Source organism: Juglans regia, chromosome 14, assembly GCF_001411555.2.
Source record: "Juglans regia cultivar Chandler chromosome 14, Walnut 2.0, whole genome shotgun sequence".
NCBI classification, from domain to species: domain Eukaryota; kingdom Viridiplantae; phylum Streptophyta; class Magnoliopsida; order Fagales; family Juglandaceae; genus Juglans; species Juglans regia.
The window spans coordinates 10,803,806-10,819,449 of NC_049914.1; the positions used below are offsets into that span (position 1 = coordinate 10,803,806).

Consider the following 15,644-nt stretch of genomic DNA (forward strand, 5'->3'; position numbering starts at 1 on the left):
TTACCACATCTCCAAAGTAGTTGTATGCCCCTCTACTACGGGGGTCCGCCCAAAACACACTTTTTAGTCTATCATCATCGTCTAATTCCCTGAGGCTGAAAAAACCATCATTCTTGTTTTGCATCCTTCTAAAATACTCAAACAGCGCTTGAGCACCACCTTTACCAAGAAGCAGGTGTCGTGCCTTGTCAATATAGTTACGACAATCTTTTTCTTCAAATGGTACGTTCTCATACCCACCCGCTTCAGTCACAAGAGCATGGAAACTCTTATTCATCTGTATACCAGCCTCATCATTAGTATCCAACACCCTCTTAACGGACTCGTTAACTTCTCTGTTGCATCTGAAAAACCTGGATTTTCTAGGACTGAGCCCATGATTGTGTGTGTTAAAGACGGATGTCACACACAGCTTCCCATCCTTTAACATGACATTCATCCTTACCTTGCAGTCTGTCTTGCTTGTTGGCCGAGGCTTCGAGACGTTTGACGACCTATTCCGTGCCTTGCCACCCCGAGCACATCCCACAGTGACATATTTCACAGTCCCATCTTTCTCTCTTTTACTCCTTTGTGTCATTACCGAGGAAACCACATTGCCTTCCGTAATGTTTATAATAATTCATCAACTCAGTCTCCGACTCAAAACACAACCCTGGCTTTGGCTCCTCAGTAATATCAACCCCATCAGTGCCAGTCTCGTTCGTATCAACTGTATTACCCACAGAGGCAGTAGATTGCGCTTCAACTTCTATTGAGTCTGATGTGGCCTCACTAATTTCTTCAACAGAGTTACTTTGCTGCACTATATTTTCTTGTAAATTAGTAGAAAAAAGTATGACATGAAAAAATATGTTTTGAATAATAATGTAAAAGACACTGTATGTGGAGAATCCAAGACATCACCTCACTGGCACATGGATATGGGTTGGTAGAAGTTGGAGGAACGAATGCTGGTAAAGCCGAACAAGAGCTAGCAGCAACACTAGCGCTGGTTTGTACACTAGAACTGGCAGCTACACTAGAGCTGACACTACTTGAGGAACTAGACGTGAGAGCGGAAGTAGAGATCCATGGGTGTTGCTGTAGTTTTCCAAAAGGTATGTCGTAAACATAAGCAGTTAGACCAAATATTCAAGTACAACATTAACTACAAAGGCATACTCTACAAAATGATCACCTGGCTGCTCCATGGATATGGGTAGGCAGTTGGAGGAGGTCCCATCATTTGTATAGCGGAACTATACAAGGCAGCAGTACTTGATGCGGCACCGGAACTATTCAAGGCAGCACTACTTGACGCAACACCCAGGCTACTCAAGGTAGCAATACTTGACGCGGCAGCGGAAGTAGAGTTCCATGGGTGTTGCTGTAGTTTTCCAGAAAAATTTAAACATAAATAATTAGACAAAATATTCAAGTTTAGAAAATTAAAGCACACTAACTACAACAAATATTCCAAGAAATGATCACCTGGTTGCTCAATGGATATGGGTAGGCGTTTGAAGGAGGCACAAAAGGTGGTAACCACGCATGAGGCACTGGACCATAGTAACTTGGCATGTAATTTGAAAAAGTTGGATAAAGTGGTTTTGATATGTTGTCCTAACATATAGCAACATAATGTTAATCAACCCAGTTCGATAATGACTACACATAAAATAAACACACGCCAACTGTTGAAAGAGGTTTACAATACCTGGATTGATGGATTGGTAATAGGAACTGTTATGCGGGATACATCTTCTTTCTCTTTCTCATTATCCATCTATCTCAATAATAAAATTAAGATGCACGCACCTACAATATTATATTAAAATGACTTTCAATATGACAAAAATATTTTTTTTCCTATTACACATAGTAACAAGAAGTCAAGATATCCCTTCAGGACTTAGCCTTTAAGACTTAGCTTAGCATCATAATTTAGTCTACACTTTTGAAATTAAAATTTTATTCTATACTAGAAGTCAATCTTTACAAATATATAAGTAAACTGAAAAATCTTTACATAAATACTTGAATAAGAAAAATAATTTAGTTGGACACTTTTATATATATATACAACTTTTTACTATATTTGTCATTCAGTATTTCTTTACACAAAAAAATTACAATCAATTTCAAACAGAATGCAAATGTTCATCCCAAATAAATTTTTCCCTTTCAGATGCAATCAAGCCACTGGGCGTGCGTTTTCCCTTATCAACAAGAAAAAATAGACTAAAAAAAATAAACATCTAAAAAAAATAAACTACATATTTTTCATTTTTTTCAAACAATAAATCACACTTAATAGTTGCAGCAACTGGATATGGACATTACCAATTTCAAATGGAAATGGGTTGCAACAACTGGGTGCGCTTTTTCCCCTTTCGAAGACTGCAAATGGTCACTCACGGCAGACGGCGTTTCCCCTTCCGCACGAACTGGCGTCGACGGCTTCTGTTTCTCTCGCTCACAGTAGATTTTCACTCACATCTGATTCACTTCACCCACGGCAGATTCACGAAATAAAATCTCCCGCTCGAAGAAAGCTTCTGTTCTGCTTTTCCTTTCCATTTCTATTGTTTTACATTTCAATTTCTTTTTTTTTTTTTTAATTAATTACTTATGTGGCAAAATGCCACGTAAGTGTCGTCCGCAGGCAGGCAGGGCAGTTCTCTAAAGAAAAATCGGATCTAAGAACCCAATTCAATTCGGTTTTACCGTTTTTCTAAACACCCCTCCCGGCAACAGTGACTGGTTATTGAGAGTCGAGACCTTTTTATTGTAGAAAAATAGATCTACATTTGGCACATCTTGGCAAGGTTTCAAAGAAGTCGGCCGAGCGATATTTCCACAAACGGGTAGCATTTTATGAGCTATAAATGGAAGGAAACTGGATGCCAAAGAAGCCCGGGGCTTTGTTCCGACGACGCAAACAACCCACTTTTAATACAAAAATACATCAAAGAGATATTTTCAACATTTCTTCAGACAAAAAGAAAGTCTCGCAAAGGTCAAAATAATTTAAGACATGTACACACATCCGGGAAACAAAAATGCGAATGAAACATGTGAGTAGATGATGGTTATACTCTTGAACTGTATTGAGGGGGCATTTCTTGTCCCTAGAAAGTCGAAACCCTGAGGGCCCCGGCCGCCCCCCAATTTCACATTTTGTTAGAATTGAGAAGGCAGTGAATGTTAGAGTCGAAGAAGAGAGACGTTCAGATTCCATCTATGTATTTTGGGAGCAACACTCTTGGAACATCTGGAGCATCTGCCAGCCTATTTTTGATCAATTGAAGCATTCAACCAGCACCAAAAATCTATTCTATCCATCAATGTCATGATTTCATATGACTTGTACAATCACAGCTTAGTTCACCTGCACATAAATTGATGGACGCAATAAAAGCAAATCTATCAGATGATTCCAACTGACAAAAACAAAGAATACTAAAATCTACACAGATGAGATGAAATGAGAAATCTTTAAATAGTGAGATACTTTGTGAATAATAATAAAATGACTTGAGTTAAAATGTTTTATTGGGTTTTAGGGAATTAGAGATAATGTTGAATACAAATATTATAAAGTCAAAATATTATTAGAATATAATTTTTTTTTATTTATTTTTGTTTTGAAATTTGAAAAAGTTGAATTATTTTTTTGTAGTCTGTTTAGAAGTTTGGGGAAGTTGTAATAATTAAGTAATTTAGATGAAAAATTTGAAATTAAAAAGTACATTTGAATGGTGTTTAGATGTTGAGATGGAATAGGATGAGAGGTTGACACCATCTGTGAAACCAAACGGGAAGTTGTTTACAATAACATAATCCCTGGCAGATTATACCAGATAATGGGCAAGCATTCAAGCCATTACTAAGAAATCAGTCTTCATTCCGTTTGAAAATTTTGAGATCAGATTTTGCAACTTAGGCTGTAGACACATCTGCTGCCAACAATTTTCTGAATACAAGACCTAAAAAAGAATTCAGATAGGGGGAAGAGGAGGGAGAGAGAAGGGAAAAGTATGAGTTTTCACAGGGAAGAGAAACAGTACATGCTCACAAACTCTGCCACAAAACATGTAGCCACTCTAAGACAGATATACCCAGGGTTTAAAAGAGTTTGGTACTTACCCGATCGCAGCCAGACCCCATATCTTTCAGGAGTTTTTGGCACTTCATCGGACTGTTGAGATCGGTTATGAATTGTGAGTCAGTGACATCCCCTCAATATGGCGCTACCAAATTGCACAAGATTATTTTCGTGTTTAGTTTAAGCACTGCCAGCCATGCAAAAAGTATCACCTGACAAGAATTACATCCCAAATGTCCTGTTATAAAGATCACCAGAGCTCGGCATCCGATACTTTGAATCTTCATAGCCGGTATAAAATTTATTATACCCCAGTCTATCATTTCTTAGGAGCTCTGTCATACCCAGACCATTCCCACCTTGAACTTCATTCCAACTGTCCCAGTGGCCATTAGACATAAGTGCATTTCTAGACTGTTGGAGGGACAGCTGTGCAGCAAAAGGGGATAGGTTGCTCGCTTGTGATTGATCCGCAAGCCTTGTAGAAAGGCCATAAGAATTGCTACGATGTGAAAAATTATCATCAATGTCAGCAAATCTCCTGTTCTGCTGCGGGGACAGCGAGCTTTGCATCAATAGCTGAAATCTGGAGTCATTTTCAAAGGCACTTAATTGTGGAGGGAAAGTTGATCTCATGTCTAAGCCTGGATTGATAAGCCCACCTTGAAGTCTCCCTTCACCCACAGCCAAAATTGCAGGATCCATAAACTCAATATCACCAGTATTAACAATATTTCCAGTGGGCATCGTCTGATATGAGTTTCTCAACAAGGAGGATGTGTCAAGCAAATGATTCCCTGACAAGTAAAAGACAAAAGTAAATTACCTAATCATATGAACATGGAAGAGATGTAAAAAACCTAGTTAAACATCAGGATAAACAATATATAAAACTAACCAGTCATGGGGTCAAGTGCCTGGTCCATTCTCTTGCTAGAGGAAAAACCCGGTGGTGGTGCCCTGCTTGGCATAGAGAATCCAGGTGGGGCTGAAATTTGTGCTCTAGAAACACCTGAAAAATATTGGTAAATTAAGCTCCTCATTTAGTTGATTTCCAACCCCAAACCTTGGACAACACAGAATGTAATCAATAGAAGATTGCACAAAAGCAGAAGCTGCAATTAGATGACTGAAACCCACCAATATAAATAACAGAAAGTGAATCAAAAGTTCAGGAAACTAAATAAGACTCACCAGAAAGCTTATTAGGAGAGAAAACGGGATGAATGTTGGCAAAATTCTCAGATTCTTCAAAATTTCGGGAAGAGAAGCCATTGCCAATCCCTTGTTTGTCCAAATATAAATCTCTTCCACCACAATACTGGCTGAATGATCGGTTCATTGGCAATTGCTCAAAGGCATCGAAAGATTGCTGTACATCAAAAGGTTGACTTCTCGATTCCTCATGCCTTGCAAAAGAAAACCTGGACTGATTGTTGTTTGGTGCTTTCCAGGAACCTGATATTATGTGAGAACCAGACTGTTTATCACTTTCCCTAAACAAATTAGCCAGATTCTGAGGGGATGCCAACGACTCACCCCATGTGTCACAGTCCATTGATAATATATTTGAGATTATACTGCTCTCTCCTTTATCTACACCAGCAGCATTGCCCTCATTATTCGTCACACCACCCAGGAAACTTCTCATTTGCTTCCTTTTATTGTCATTTGGATGCAAAAAGGAATGCTCCAAGGTCATATCCAAACCAGACGCATTGTTGACCAAGTTCTCAGGGAAAGCATTAGAAATCACTGAAATGCTAGATGAATCTAGAAGCAAACCATCGTTAACTCTATTATCCACAGATATCGGACGATCGGCATTTAAACTAAGTGCACCATAATCCTCACCATGCTGAAGAGGATGAGACCTTGAAACATGGAACGAATTACCCAAATTGGTTAGATAGGTAGACCTACTTACAACTTCTGGATCCTTGAGTCTTTGACTCTCAAAAGATAGTATATCATCTTCTACTTCAGAAGATGTATCTTGTATTCCTTGAGTACGTGAATCTGATTTACAGTCATATTGTTCTCTCGATACATACACCCCATTCATGGCAGTAGCTTTACCAACTGTTGAGATTAAAGGTTCTCTATTTTGCTCAGCATAATCTTGCTGCAACCCTTGATTTCCAGGTTCTTTAATCGAGATCGGATCATAAAGTGAATCATTAGGTCTGACTGCAACAGCATGTTCATCTCTGGCAATTCTATCAATACTTATTAACGACATATCAGAGCATAAGTTCTGGATCTGTCTATCACTTTCAACCCCTAATTTTTCAGTGGTAGAACCGCAGGACTCCTCAATATAAGCAGAATTTGTAATCTCTGGTAGCAGACTTATACCTCTATCATTGTCAGCAGATGCTGGTGGACATGTGAAGTCACTGCTCAATGTTAAAGAAGCACGAGTTCCATCTGGTGTGGCAAGTTTCTTGAATGGGTTGGTTGGAGAATCCATAATTCTATGCTGTTTCAAAAGGTTTAATGATTCCTTACTTGTTTGGTTCATAGTTTGAATATCTTCATTCAATATTGGCCTCTTGCCAACATCACCATTTAATGTGGAAGCCTGAGCTAAGCCTGTAACTGCCAATGGAAATACCAATGTACTAGCAATTGTATCAGGTTTCTGCTTAGAAGGTCCGTTTGTACTTGATATACTGGAAGCTGGCAGATGGCCATCAGTAGCTCGCATTCCCCTGGAACAAACAATACAAACTTTAGTACTAGTAATTGTCATCAACAAAATAAAGGACAATAATTGGTGCATACCATGAGGCCGCAGCAGGAAGAGCTATGGATCTACCAGAACTTCCATTTGGTGGAGAACTTCTAACAACACTTGCAATATTCTGCTAGTAAAATGTAATCAAATCATGATAATTATATAGCCTAATATTCAAGATACTGCAAGTTAAAATGTTACTTCATAGGGCATGGGTTCTACACATCCAAATGTAGACAATATTGTACGTGGCACTATTCACTTATTCCAATATTGCTTGGACTTAAGGGGAGACTCATACATCTCATTCAGAAAACAGGATATTTTCATATCATTTTTTATGTAAAAACTGGATATCACAAAATACCATATATAACGCATACATTTGCATCTCTCTAGGATTTTGGTCCAACCATTATTCTGAAAAAAAAAAAGTAGCATCACCAATCCTATGCAATTTGTTATGAGCACTTAGGTATGTGTTGGATGCCATGAGTGTCTCGATAAGTCATCTTCCATTTCCTTGAAGAAAATGAAGTGTACATCTAATGTGTGGTATAATGTGTCTAACCAATCTTAGAGAGACATCCATCTAACGAAAAAGTAAGGAGTGAAAAATTCTCACACCCACACACAACTATAGGAATGATCATTACAAATGGGAAGTCACAACTCTTCTTCTCTCATACACCACAAACGGGTACCAGTCCAACAATAGGCTTGTTGGGAACATCTGATACACCAAATCGTGATATAATGGCATGCAAAAGCAGTCCTTCACATGTATTGAACTGTGTAACTAACATAGATCAATGTGATAATGACAACAATAAAGCAATTTCCCTCTGCAATATGTTACTTAATGTAAAGCAAAATGCCTATGACTTCATGATGACAGCAGTAAAGTGAAATGCATAACTTATGGCATCTGGTCTTACACTAGTTGTTTTGACAATGGGCTTTCCAGTTGAAGTGGAACTGTTAATATAATATTCATCTGCTGGTGGTGGTAACAAATTCCCGGAACGTCGCTGCAAATTGTTTGTGGCACCAGTAATTTGTTGAACTCGACTCCTTTAAAACCACTATGTAAGTTAATTAATCGTCCAATAAAGACACCACATAAAGATCAAACGGCACAAAGCAAAAAACCTCATTCAAAATATAAGATCAATACCCAATACAAGTGATATCAAATTTTCAAGTCCATTACAAGCCATTTCATACTGTAAATTTCTCTTCCAAACGTTGAAATTCCAACTTCATATGCTATGTTTAACAATAATGTGCAATTCCTATTTAATAAACAACAAAAAGCATGACCCGTTAACACTAAAATTCTCCAGATACTAATCTTATTCTAGCATGCATCCCGTCAAATTTCCAATTGTGTCAATTAACCAAGTCCAGAAATGGTCTAGCATCCCCATTTTTTCTGACGTTCAGGTTTCACATGTATAGTTATTACCATAATGAGGAAGGTTTTCAAAAGACACTGGGCAGCATCATGGAATGAGACCAGAGATGAGATTTCTTTCAAAACCAAGGTGCTTATAACCAATCACATGAAAATTCCATTGTGCATTGTCAATCACAATTTCTATCAAAGAGAAAGAAAGTTGCAGATGCACGCTCACACTCAATTAGCTCTTGCTGTCGTACCCTCGGAAAATCACAACAAATGGACATTACCTAAGTGACACCAAGCTAATAACAAGAACAAGGTTTCTGAAAACAGAAATCTCACATGCACAACTTATACATTTACCTTGTATATGCTGAAATTATTTCATCTTTAGAGAAACTATCCTCTTGAGGACCAATCTCATGCAAATAGAGACAATCCGAATTGCTGCAAGGCTGCATCAAATTGATGTACCGTACTCAATTAGATGAAGATTTAGGCCTAAGTGAGAACTAAAAAGCAAGTTATAAGACCTAATAAACCAAGTAATGATGCATACCACATTTCTTAGCCAAGCATGACAATACTTTGTGGTTCCAAAGCAAGCCCTAGCACATACTCCAAGTGAGATTAAAACTAAAATGATGCATCCTCATGCTACCCATTGATAACAGAAATACTTTTCAAAAAACATATATGCATATACCTTAAGGATCTACCATCCAAAATAAATCCATGTACATTTTGAATACAACGAATCGCTTCCTCCTCTTTTGAATAGGTAATATATCTGGATGCATGAGCATTTAGTAAGAACAATACTACTAAACTGTGAACAAAGGTAATCAAAACAATGTTACAAACCAAATAACTCAAAAAAACCCTATAAACCTGAAAAATGGAAAAGGCAAAAACTAGAAAAGCATAATATTAGGGAAGAGAAATAATAGCAAAAACATATGCAATTAAATCGAAACATCGTTTCACACTTCGGAGGTAACACAAATTTTTTTTGATAAGTTAAAAAATACCTAACTACACAAAGAACATTCATTACAAGATTAGGGCTGTAAATGAACCAGTTCATAGGATTGTTCGCCCAATATACACTCGGTTAAACTCGAACCAAGCTCGACTCATGAAAAAAAAAAATTTGATGGTGAAAGCAATAACCCACTCGATTAGTAAATGATACATACTCGATTAAGCTCGACTCAATTAGAGCTCATTCATACGTTGTTATATAATATTCTTATCTAGATGTATGTATACATATTTAATTTAATAATATAGTATAGCAACCTTTATAATTAAATATATAGCATATAACCTAGTTACTTATGCCTAGTCATTTATGCATATATATTGAATGTAGCCTATCGTTATACGTTAGTTAGTTAAGTACTTAAGTGATTAAATAAAAGTAGCTACTTTTATGTATAAAATTTGGTAGGTAGGACTTAGTAGTTTCATATATGTTGTTGTAAGAACCGTATAAGAAATGTTGATATATGTCGTTGTATATACACACCATATCACCATTGCAAAACTAATATATACATATTATACATATATATATATATATTACTAACAAGTAACTTATGTAGACATATAAAATAAGGTTATTAGGGATAAATACCAACCAGTTACATATTGTAACGAATAAATTACATAAAATGCTTATAATTAGTCTACAGTCTGTAGTTACATATTATAGAATTTTGTTTCCCTTTCATCTAATTTTTATTATTGTTATCCCATTTGTAATTCCTTAGGTTGAGATTTAAAAAGGTGTAATGAAATTTTTTAAGTTCCAACTTTTTATTCATTCATAAAAATTTTATAATCTTATAATTCAATATAGGGCCTATATATTAGTTATAAAAATTTCCTTAAATTTCATAATCTTTTTGCAATTTTGAATTATTCAATTTCATTCAAAAATAAATAAATAGAAAATATTAAAAAAGATCATTAGCAAAGCTTGAAAATAACTCGACTCTGCTTGAGCTCGAGTTTTAAGTCAAGCTCGACTCATAACCCAAAAGATCGCCTCAGCTTCGATCGATTACAGCTCTAAGTTTACATGGTGTTGAGTAACCAATCGAAAACAAAAGATATGAAACTTACACACTACATGTACTGTTTGGAAATTGCTGAATTACACCAGCTGCTGTCCGAGACATGGACACTTTTAGAACCTTGCCATACTGACCAAAATATTCACGGTTTTGGAGAAGCTGCACAAAACATTAAAAAATTCTCATTCACTCCTCAAAAGAAGTCAACCAAACATAATGAGATAGAGATTAGAGACAGAGACAGAGAGGCTACATCTTCATCTGCCAGATTTAGAGGCAAGCCAACTATGTATACAAGGTTCCGTTGAATCACGCGGACACTGCTGAGTTGCTTCCGTCCCTCGGATGGTTTGGATTTAACCTTCTGGCACTTTTTTTTATCCATACTGATTTCAGCCACCATCCTGTTGAAGAAAATAAAATGAAAACAACATTAAAAATATTAATAATATTAATAACGATTCCAAGCCAGCAGCAAATACTATTCATAGAATAACCACCTCTCACAGTTTGCAGCCATCCCAACAATCTTTTCCTTGTCATAAGGGGAGCGACAGGCAGGACACCGCCCCTCCGTCTCAACCTTTTCAGCCATATCCAGGATGTGATGCCAGCACCAAACACATATCTGTATGTAAGCGGACATAGAGAATTAAGAAAAGCAAATATTAATAGAAGCATTAAAAAAATTATATGGTTGATGTCAGAAATGTTGACGCAGCTAGTTGATTTACAAAATTAAGGACATATTTAGTATAAACTCTTCATACTATAAGAATTACAAAGCAGCAAATATATAGTATTGCAACCAAGACCAAGAGAATGTAGAAAGTGCAACATATTCTTCAAACTCATCCAGGGCATACTTCATTTATTTCTGGCTCTGTTGGTAAGATGATAAAAGGAAAATGTTTCGCAAGAGCACATGATAAATATGCACATGATTGTGCCTCTGTAGTGAACAAGGATTAGAAAAGGAAAAACAACTCGATATACTTACTAAAATATAGACTCAAATAAATATAGTTAGTTAATCTACTCAGTCTAAAACTGTCTACAAAGAAAAGTAATACAAAGTCTCAAACCTCATAACCACATTTACATGGCTTCAACTGCTGATCAGTCAAATCCATCTCTTCTGCGCAGAGAGGACAAGTCTTTTCTCCCTCATCACTCATGATTACCTGAAACAATCTGGAGAAAGCACAAAATGATAATGTGGAATCAGCATCAAGTTTACCAGCATGCCCAGACCAAATATTAAAGGAACATAGTATATATGCAAATAAAATCATTAAGGTTGTTTTGGTAGACGGTAACAACTGCAAATTTAAAACAAGGGTCTAAGGTCAATCTTTCTCCTTTTTTTGGATCAATAAACAAACTTTTACTGATAATAAGGATAGGCAATAGCCCAAGTCTTTCTCCTAAGTCTTAAAAACGATATAAAATAAAAACACAATTTAAAATCTTACTTCCCTTTCTCTTTAATAGTTTTATCAAGTATTAACGAAACAGAAGGCAAAATTTGAAAGCCGGAAATTACCAATACATACTACTCATCAAGCAATAAAAACTTCACAGAAACATTAAAAAAAAAAAGAAAGAAGGAGGAGTGAAACCAACCAAAAAGTTACAAAAACAGTAGAAAAAATCAAATCTAACCAAAATACATTTCCAAGCCACTTGTGACGCTCCTTTGAAAAAAATCCAATTCACATCCTAAAAGCCCTATCCATTCAACGTATCAGCATTTAGCGGCTAACTGTTAAAAATTAAAAAAATGAACAAAAATCTAGAAATCGATCAAATAAACATCGCCACAAAGGTTCCAAATATCATTAAAAAAAGTCAAAAAGGAAAAATCCCCACCGATTAAACTACATTAAATAAGTATTTAGATAAAAAAAAAAATGACCGACGTTGTAATCAGAATTGTTGGCATCCAGAACACATAATCCGAAACAAACAAGCAAAACGGACACAAATCTGGAAGTGAGTGTAACATAAAACATCTCCAATTGCCCCCAAATATATAGATGAAAGCAGATTGAGGTTTGGAATACAAAAAAAAAAAGGGATAAAAATTGGGGATCTTAGAAAGAAAGAGGAAGGATCCAGGAACTAGGGGTTTGAGATTCGAGCTGAAAGACTTACACAGTTGAGGGATCGAGAAGGGGGAACGAATCTGCGAGTATGAGATTGTGTGAGAAGCGCACGATAGAAAAAGAGAGAACCACAAGAGAGGCGTATCAGAGAGAGAGAGAGAGAGAGAGCTGCTGTGTTTGGATGGCTTTTTCTTTCTATTCTGCTCTGCGTCGCTGTCCATTATAAATATTATTATAACACAACTTTTCCACTTAAATGCCCTTGGGTTTTGGCTAAATTCCGGCTATGTGGTTTCGGTTTTGTCGGGTTCAGGAACCGGGTTCTCCAGTGCCGGATCTCTCCAACTTTCAACCACTCAGCCGCCTCGGATGCGTGCCACGCCACTGTGGTTTGATTCCCGGCGAGTCGGCGACAGTGATTGATTATTTGCCCGACATTTACACGTTGATTGAGAAATATCGGAAGCGAGAATGGACCAATGTTAATTAATTTTTTTTTTTTTTTAGAAACAATTAGTTTTATTGAAAGAATTACATCATTTCTTTCAAAACTATATAAAAATCAGAAATTTTCTCAATATCTAACAAATATTCATGAAAGTTTAAAGCATCCTTGGCAAGTCTATGAGTAGCAGAGTTTACCTCATGCTGCATTGACCAGTATGACGACAAGTTTAGCAAGCCAACTTGGCTCCTGTAGTTAGTCTCCTTGGGAAAACCATTCACAACCTGAAGCGCATCCCCTTCAAGTATAAGGTTCCTGAGGCCAAGATCCTAACTGAAGGTGACTGCTATCGTGACAGCATAAGTTTCGGCTAGAAGAGCAGTGGCATTTAGCACTCTGGTTGCTTGAAGAGTACCAGTTATTTGTCCTACAGTATCCCTGATAATAACTCCAATGCCAATTTTACTTCTAACTTTGTAAATAGATGCATCCCAATTCACTTTGAAGAACCATGCAGGAGGCTTTTCTCATACTTGAGTAGATTGCAGGGATTGAGAGCTTTAAGTCAAGTGTTGGTCTCGAGAACTTTGGAAATCTTGAAGATCCTCCCTAGCTTGCTTGATAATGAAAGCTTGGATGATTAAGGCTTTGTTTGTTTTCCAAAAACATTTCATCTCATCTCATCTCATATCACCTCATCATTACAACTTTCTCAAATCCCTACACAAAATAAAATAAACAATTTAACTTTTTCAAATCCCAAAACAACAATAATATTAAAAAATATATTCTAACAATATTTTATTCAACTTTTTAACTTTAATCTCAACTCATCTCATCTCATCTCTGAAAACAAACGAGCAAGCCTTTCCCGTGAGGAACCTAATTCATTCTTGTCCAAATCAATCTAGTAGTTATGGATGCCTCTGCTAATTCATTCTCATTAGTTTGTGAAGCCATTGATCCCATATCTCCAGAAAGTATTCACTTTGCAAAGTCATTTTTTGGTGTTTGTAACAACTTTGATTCCAAACATCTTTAGAAGTTATGCAGCACCATAGGACATGACCCACAGTTTCGGCAACATTTTTACATATGGTGCATGTATCATCCTTGATAACATTCCTTCTACTCATATTGGATGCAATGGAAAGAGCATTTTTGCAGGCTCTCCATATAAATATTTTAACTGTATTGAGAATTTTAAGGTTGCGTTTGGGTAGAAAGGTGATCTCAGATATTCTGTAAATAGTAGTGAAAAAATAATAAAAAAGTAATGATAAAATATTGAATAGTAGGGGTGAAAACATTGGTGCGGTTTTGGTCTAACCGCATAGATTCCTTAAAATGATGTAAATCTCGACCGAAACCGGCCGGTGAAGGAGGAGAAAATCGTCGATATCGATCTCGGCGTAACTACGATCGATTCGTCGGCATCTTCAGCTGCGACGAAGGAGACCTTGCCGTTGCGTGCGAAGCCTCGGTGAGAGAGAGAGAGAGAGAGAGAGAGAGAGAGAGAGAGAGAGAGAGAGAGAGAGAGAAGACGTTGCAAGGTGCGTGAAGTGAGTGAGAGAGAGAGAGAGAGAGAGAGAGAGAGAGAGAGAGAGCAATGATGCTGCGGTGAGAGATGCGACGTGTGCTGTGTGTGTGTGTGAGAGAGAGAGAAGGGGTGGCGTGAAATGAAGAAGAAGAAGAAGAAGGCGCTAAGATTTTAAACCCTAGAGGAGAATGACACTGTTTGCTTTATATATTTTTTCAAACACTGAGTCATAAAAAAGTAAGTGAAACGACATCGTTTCATATATGTATAATTTTTTTTTAAAAAAAAACATTTTATCAGTTCGGTCGGTTCAGCAGTCCGACCCAGGATCAAACCGGGACCGCACCATTGAACATCTGTTTTTGGCAAATTCAACCGCTGGCCGACTGGTTCTATGCTGATCTCGGCCGGTTTGGGTCGGTTCCAATCGTTTCTCTGGTTTCTTGTACAGTCTTATTGAATAGTAACGAATAATAGTGAAAAGTAATAATAAAATAATGAATGATGGTGCTACCCAAACTAGCCCTTATTCTCCAAATGGCTTTCCATGGCCATTTAGTATTACTTCCTTCTAAAGATTCACCTGACGGCATCCTGTATAAATGGTATGCACTTTTCTCTGAAAAGTGAACATTAGTTATTAGTATAATATCATACCAATTAGTCCTTTTTATCTCCTAGATTGATAGGGATACTTTTTTATTAATTCAGTTTCTTGAAATGAGAAAACATTTTGAATCAGATGCTCCTTCCACCATTTACTGTCATCATCTATCAATTCAGAAACCTTAGCATTAGCATCTAACTCAAATATGGGAGACTGGATCAAATGAGTGGTTGGTCTTGGAATCTATCTTTCCAAATTTTAACTTTCTTTCAATTTTCAATTCTCCATATCAATCATTGCTTCAATAGCTGTTGGTCTTTACCAGAATACTCCTCCACACCAGAGAGGGTCTACTTCCAATATTTGCATCTGGAAAATCAAAAGTTGGAAAATATTTTTTTTTGAAGATACAAGTAGGCAATGACTCAGGGCTTTGTAGTATTCTCCAACTTTGCTTTTTTTTTAGCATAGTCATGTTAAAGCTTCTTGGATTCCTAAAGTCTAACCTCCTGAGCTTTTGAAAAGCCCCAATTGATTCCATTGCACCCAATGAATTTTGGACTGATCTTCATTGTAACTCCACCATAATTTCTTCATTAATCAATTTGTAATTGACAAAGGAAGCAAA

At 36.8% G+C, this 15,644-nt stretch overlaps 2 protein-coding genes across 5 annotated transcripts; both read right to left on the reverse strand.

Moving 5' to 3' along the window:
* Positions 1-563: 563 nt before the first annotated feature.
* Positions 564-1,768, reverse strand: LOC108989624 (putative protein TPRXL). Its single transcript, XM_018963295.2, has 5 exons — positions 1,700-1,768; positions 1,474-1,605; positions 1,181-1,369; positions 907-1,083; positions 564-800 (listed from the first exon to the last, which is right to left on the reverse strand). The coding sequence occupies exons 1-5, from the start codon at positions 1,766-1,768 to the stop codon at positions 564-566; spliced, it is 804 nt and encodes a 267-aa protein (XP_018818840.1).
* Positions 1,769-2,946: 1,178 nt separating this feature from the next.
* On the reverse strand, positions 2,947-12,610 carry LOC108989634. 4 transcript variants are annotated; one of them, XM_035685281.1, is made up of 15 exons: positions 12,239-12,257; positions 11,402-11,510; positions 10,817-10,944; positions 10,570-10,720; positions 10,366-10,475; positions 8,942-9,025; positions 8,795-8,843; positions 8,599-8,690; positions 7,769-7,904; positions 6,878-6,960; positions 5,285-6,804; positions 4,989-5,102; positions 4,132-4,887; positions 3,843-3,971; positions 2,947-3,373 (listed from the first exon to the last, which is right to left on the reverse strand). In XM_035685281.1, the coding sequence occupies exons 2-13, from the start codon at positions 11,492-11,494 to the stop codon at positions 4,313-4,315; spliced, it is 3,135 nt and encodes a 1,044-aa protein (XP_035541174.1). In that variant the 5' UTR covers positions 11,495-11,510; positions 12,239-12,257; the 3' UTR covers positions 2,947-3,373; positions 3,843-3,971; positions 4,132-4,312. The 4 variants fall into 4 exon arrangements, with proteins under 4 accessions (XP_035541174.1, XP_018818850.1, XP_035541175.1 ...); XM_018963305.2 differs by lacking the exons at positions 3,843-3,971; positions 12,239-12,257 and adding an exon at positions 12,474-12,610; XM_035685282.1 differs by lacking the exon at positions 3,843-3,971 and having other exon boundaries at positions 6,878-6,957.
* Positions 12,611-15,644: the final 3,034 nt, after the last annotated feature.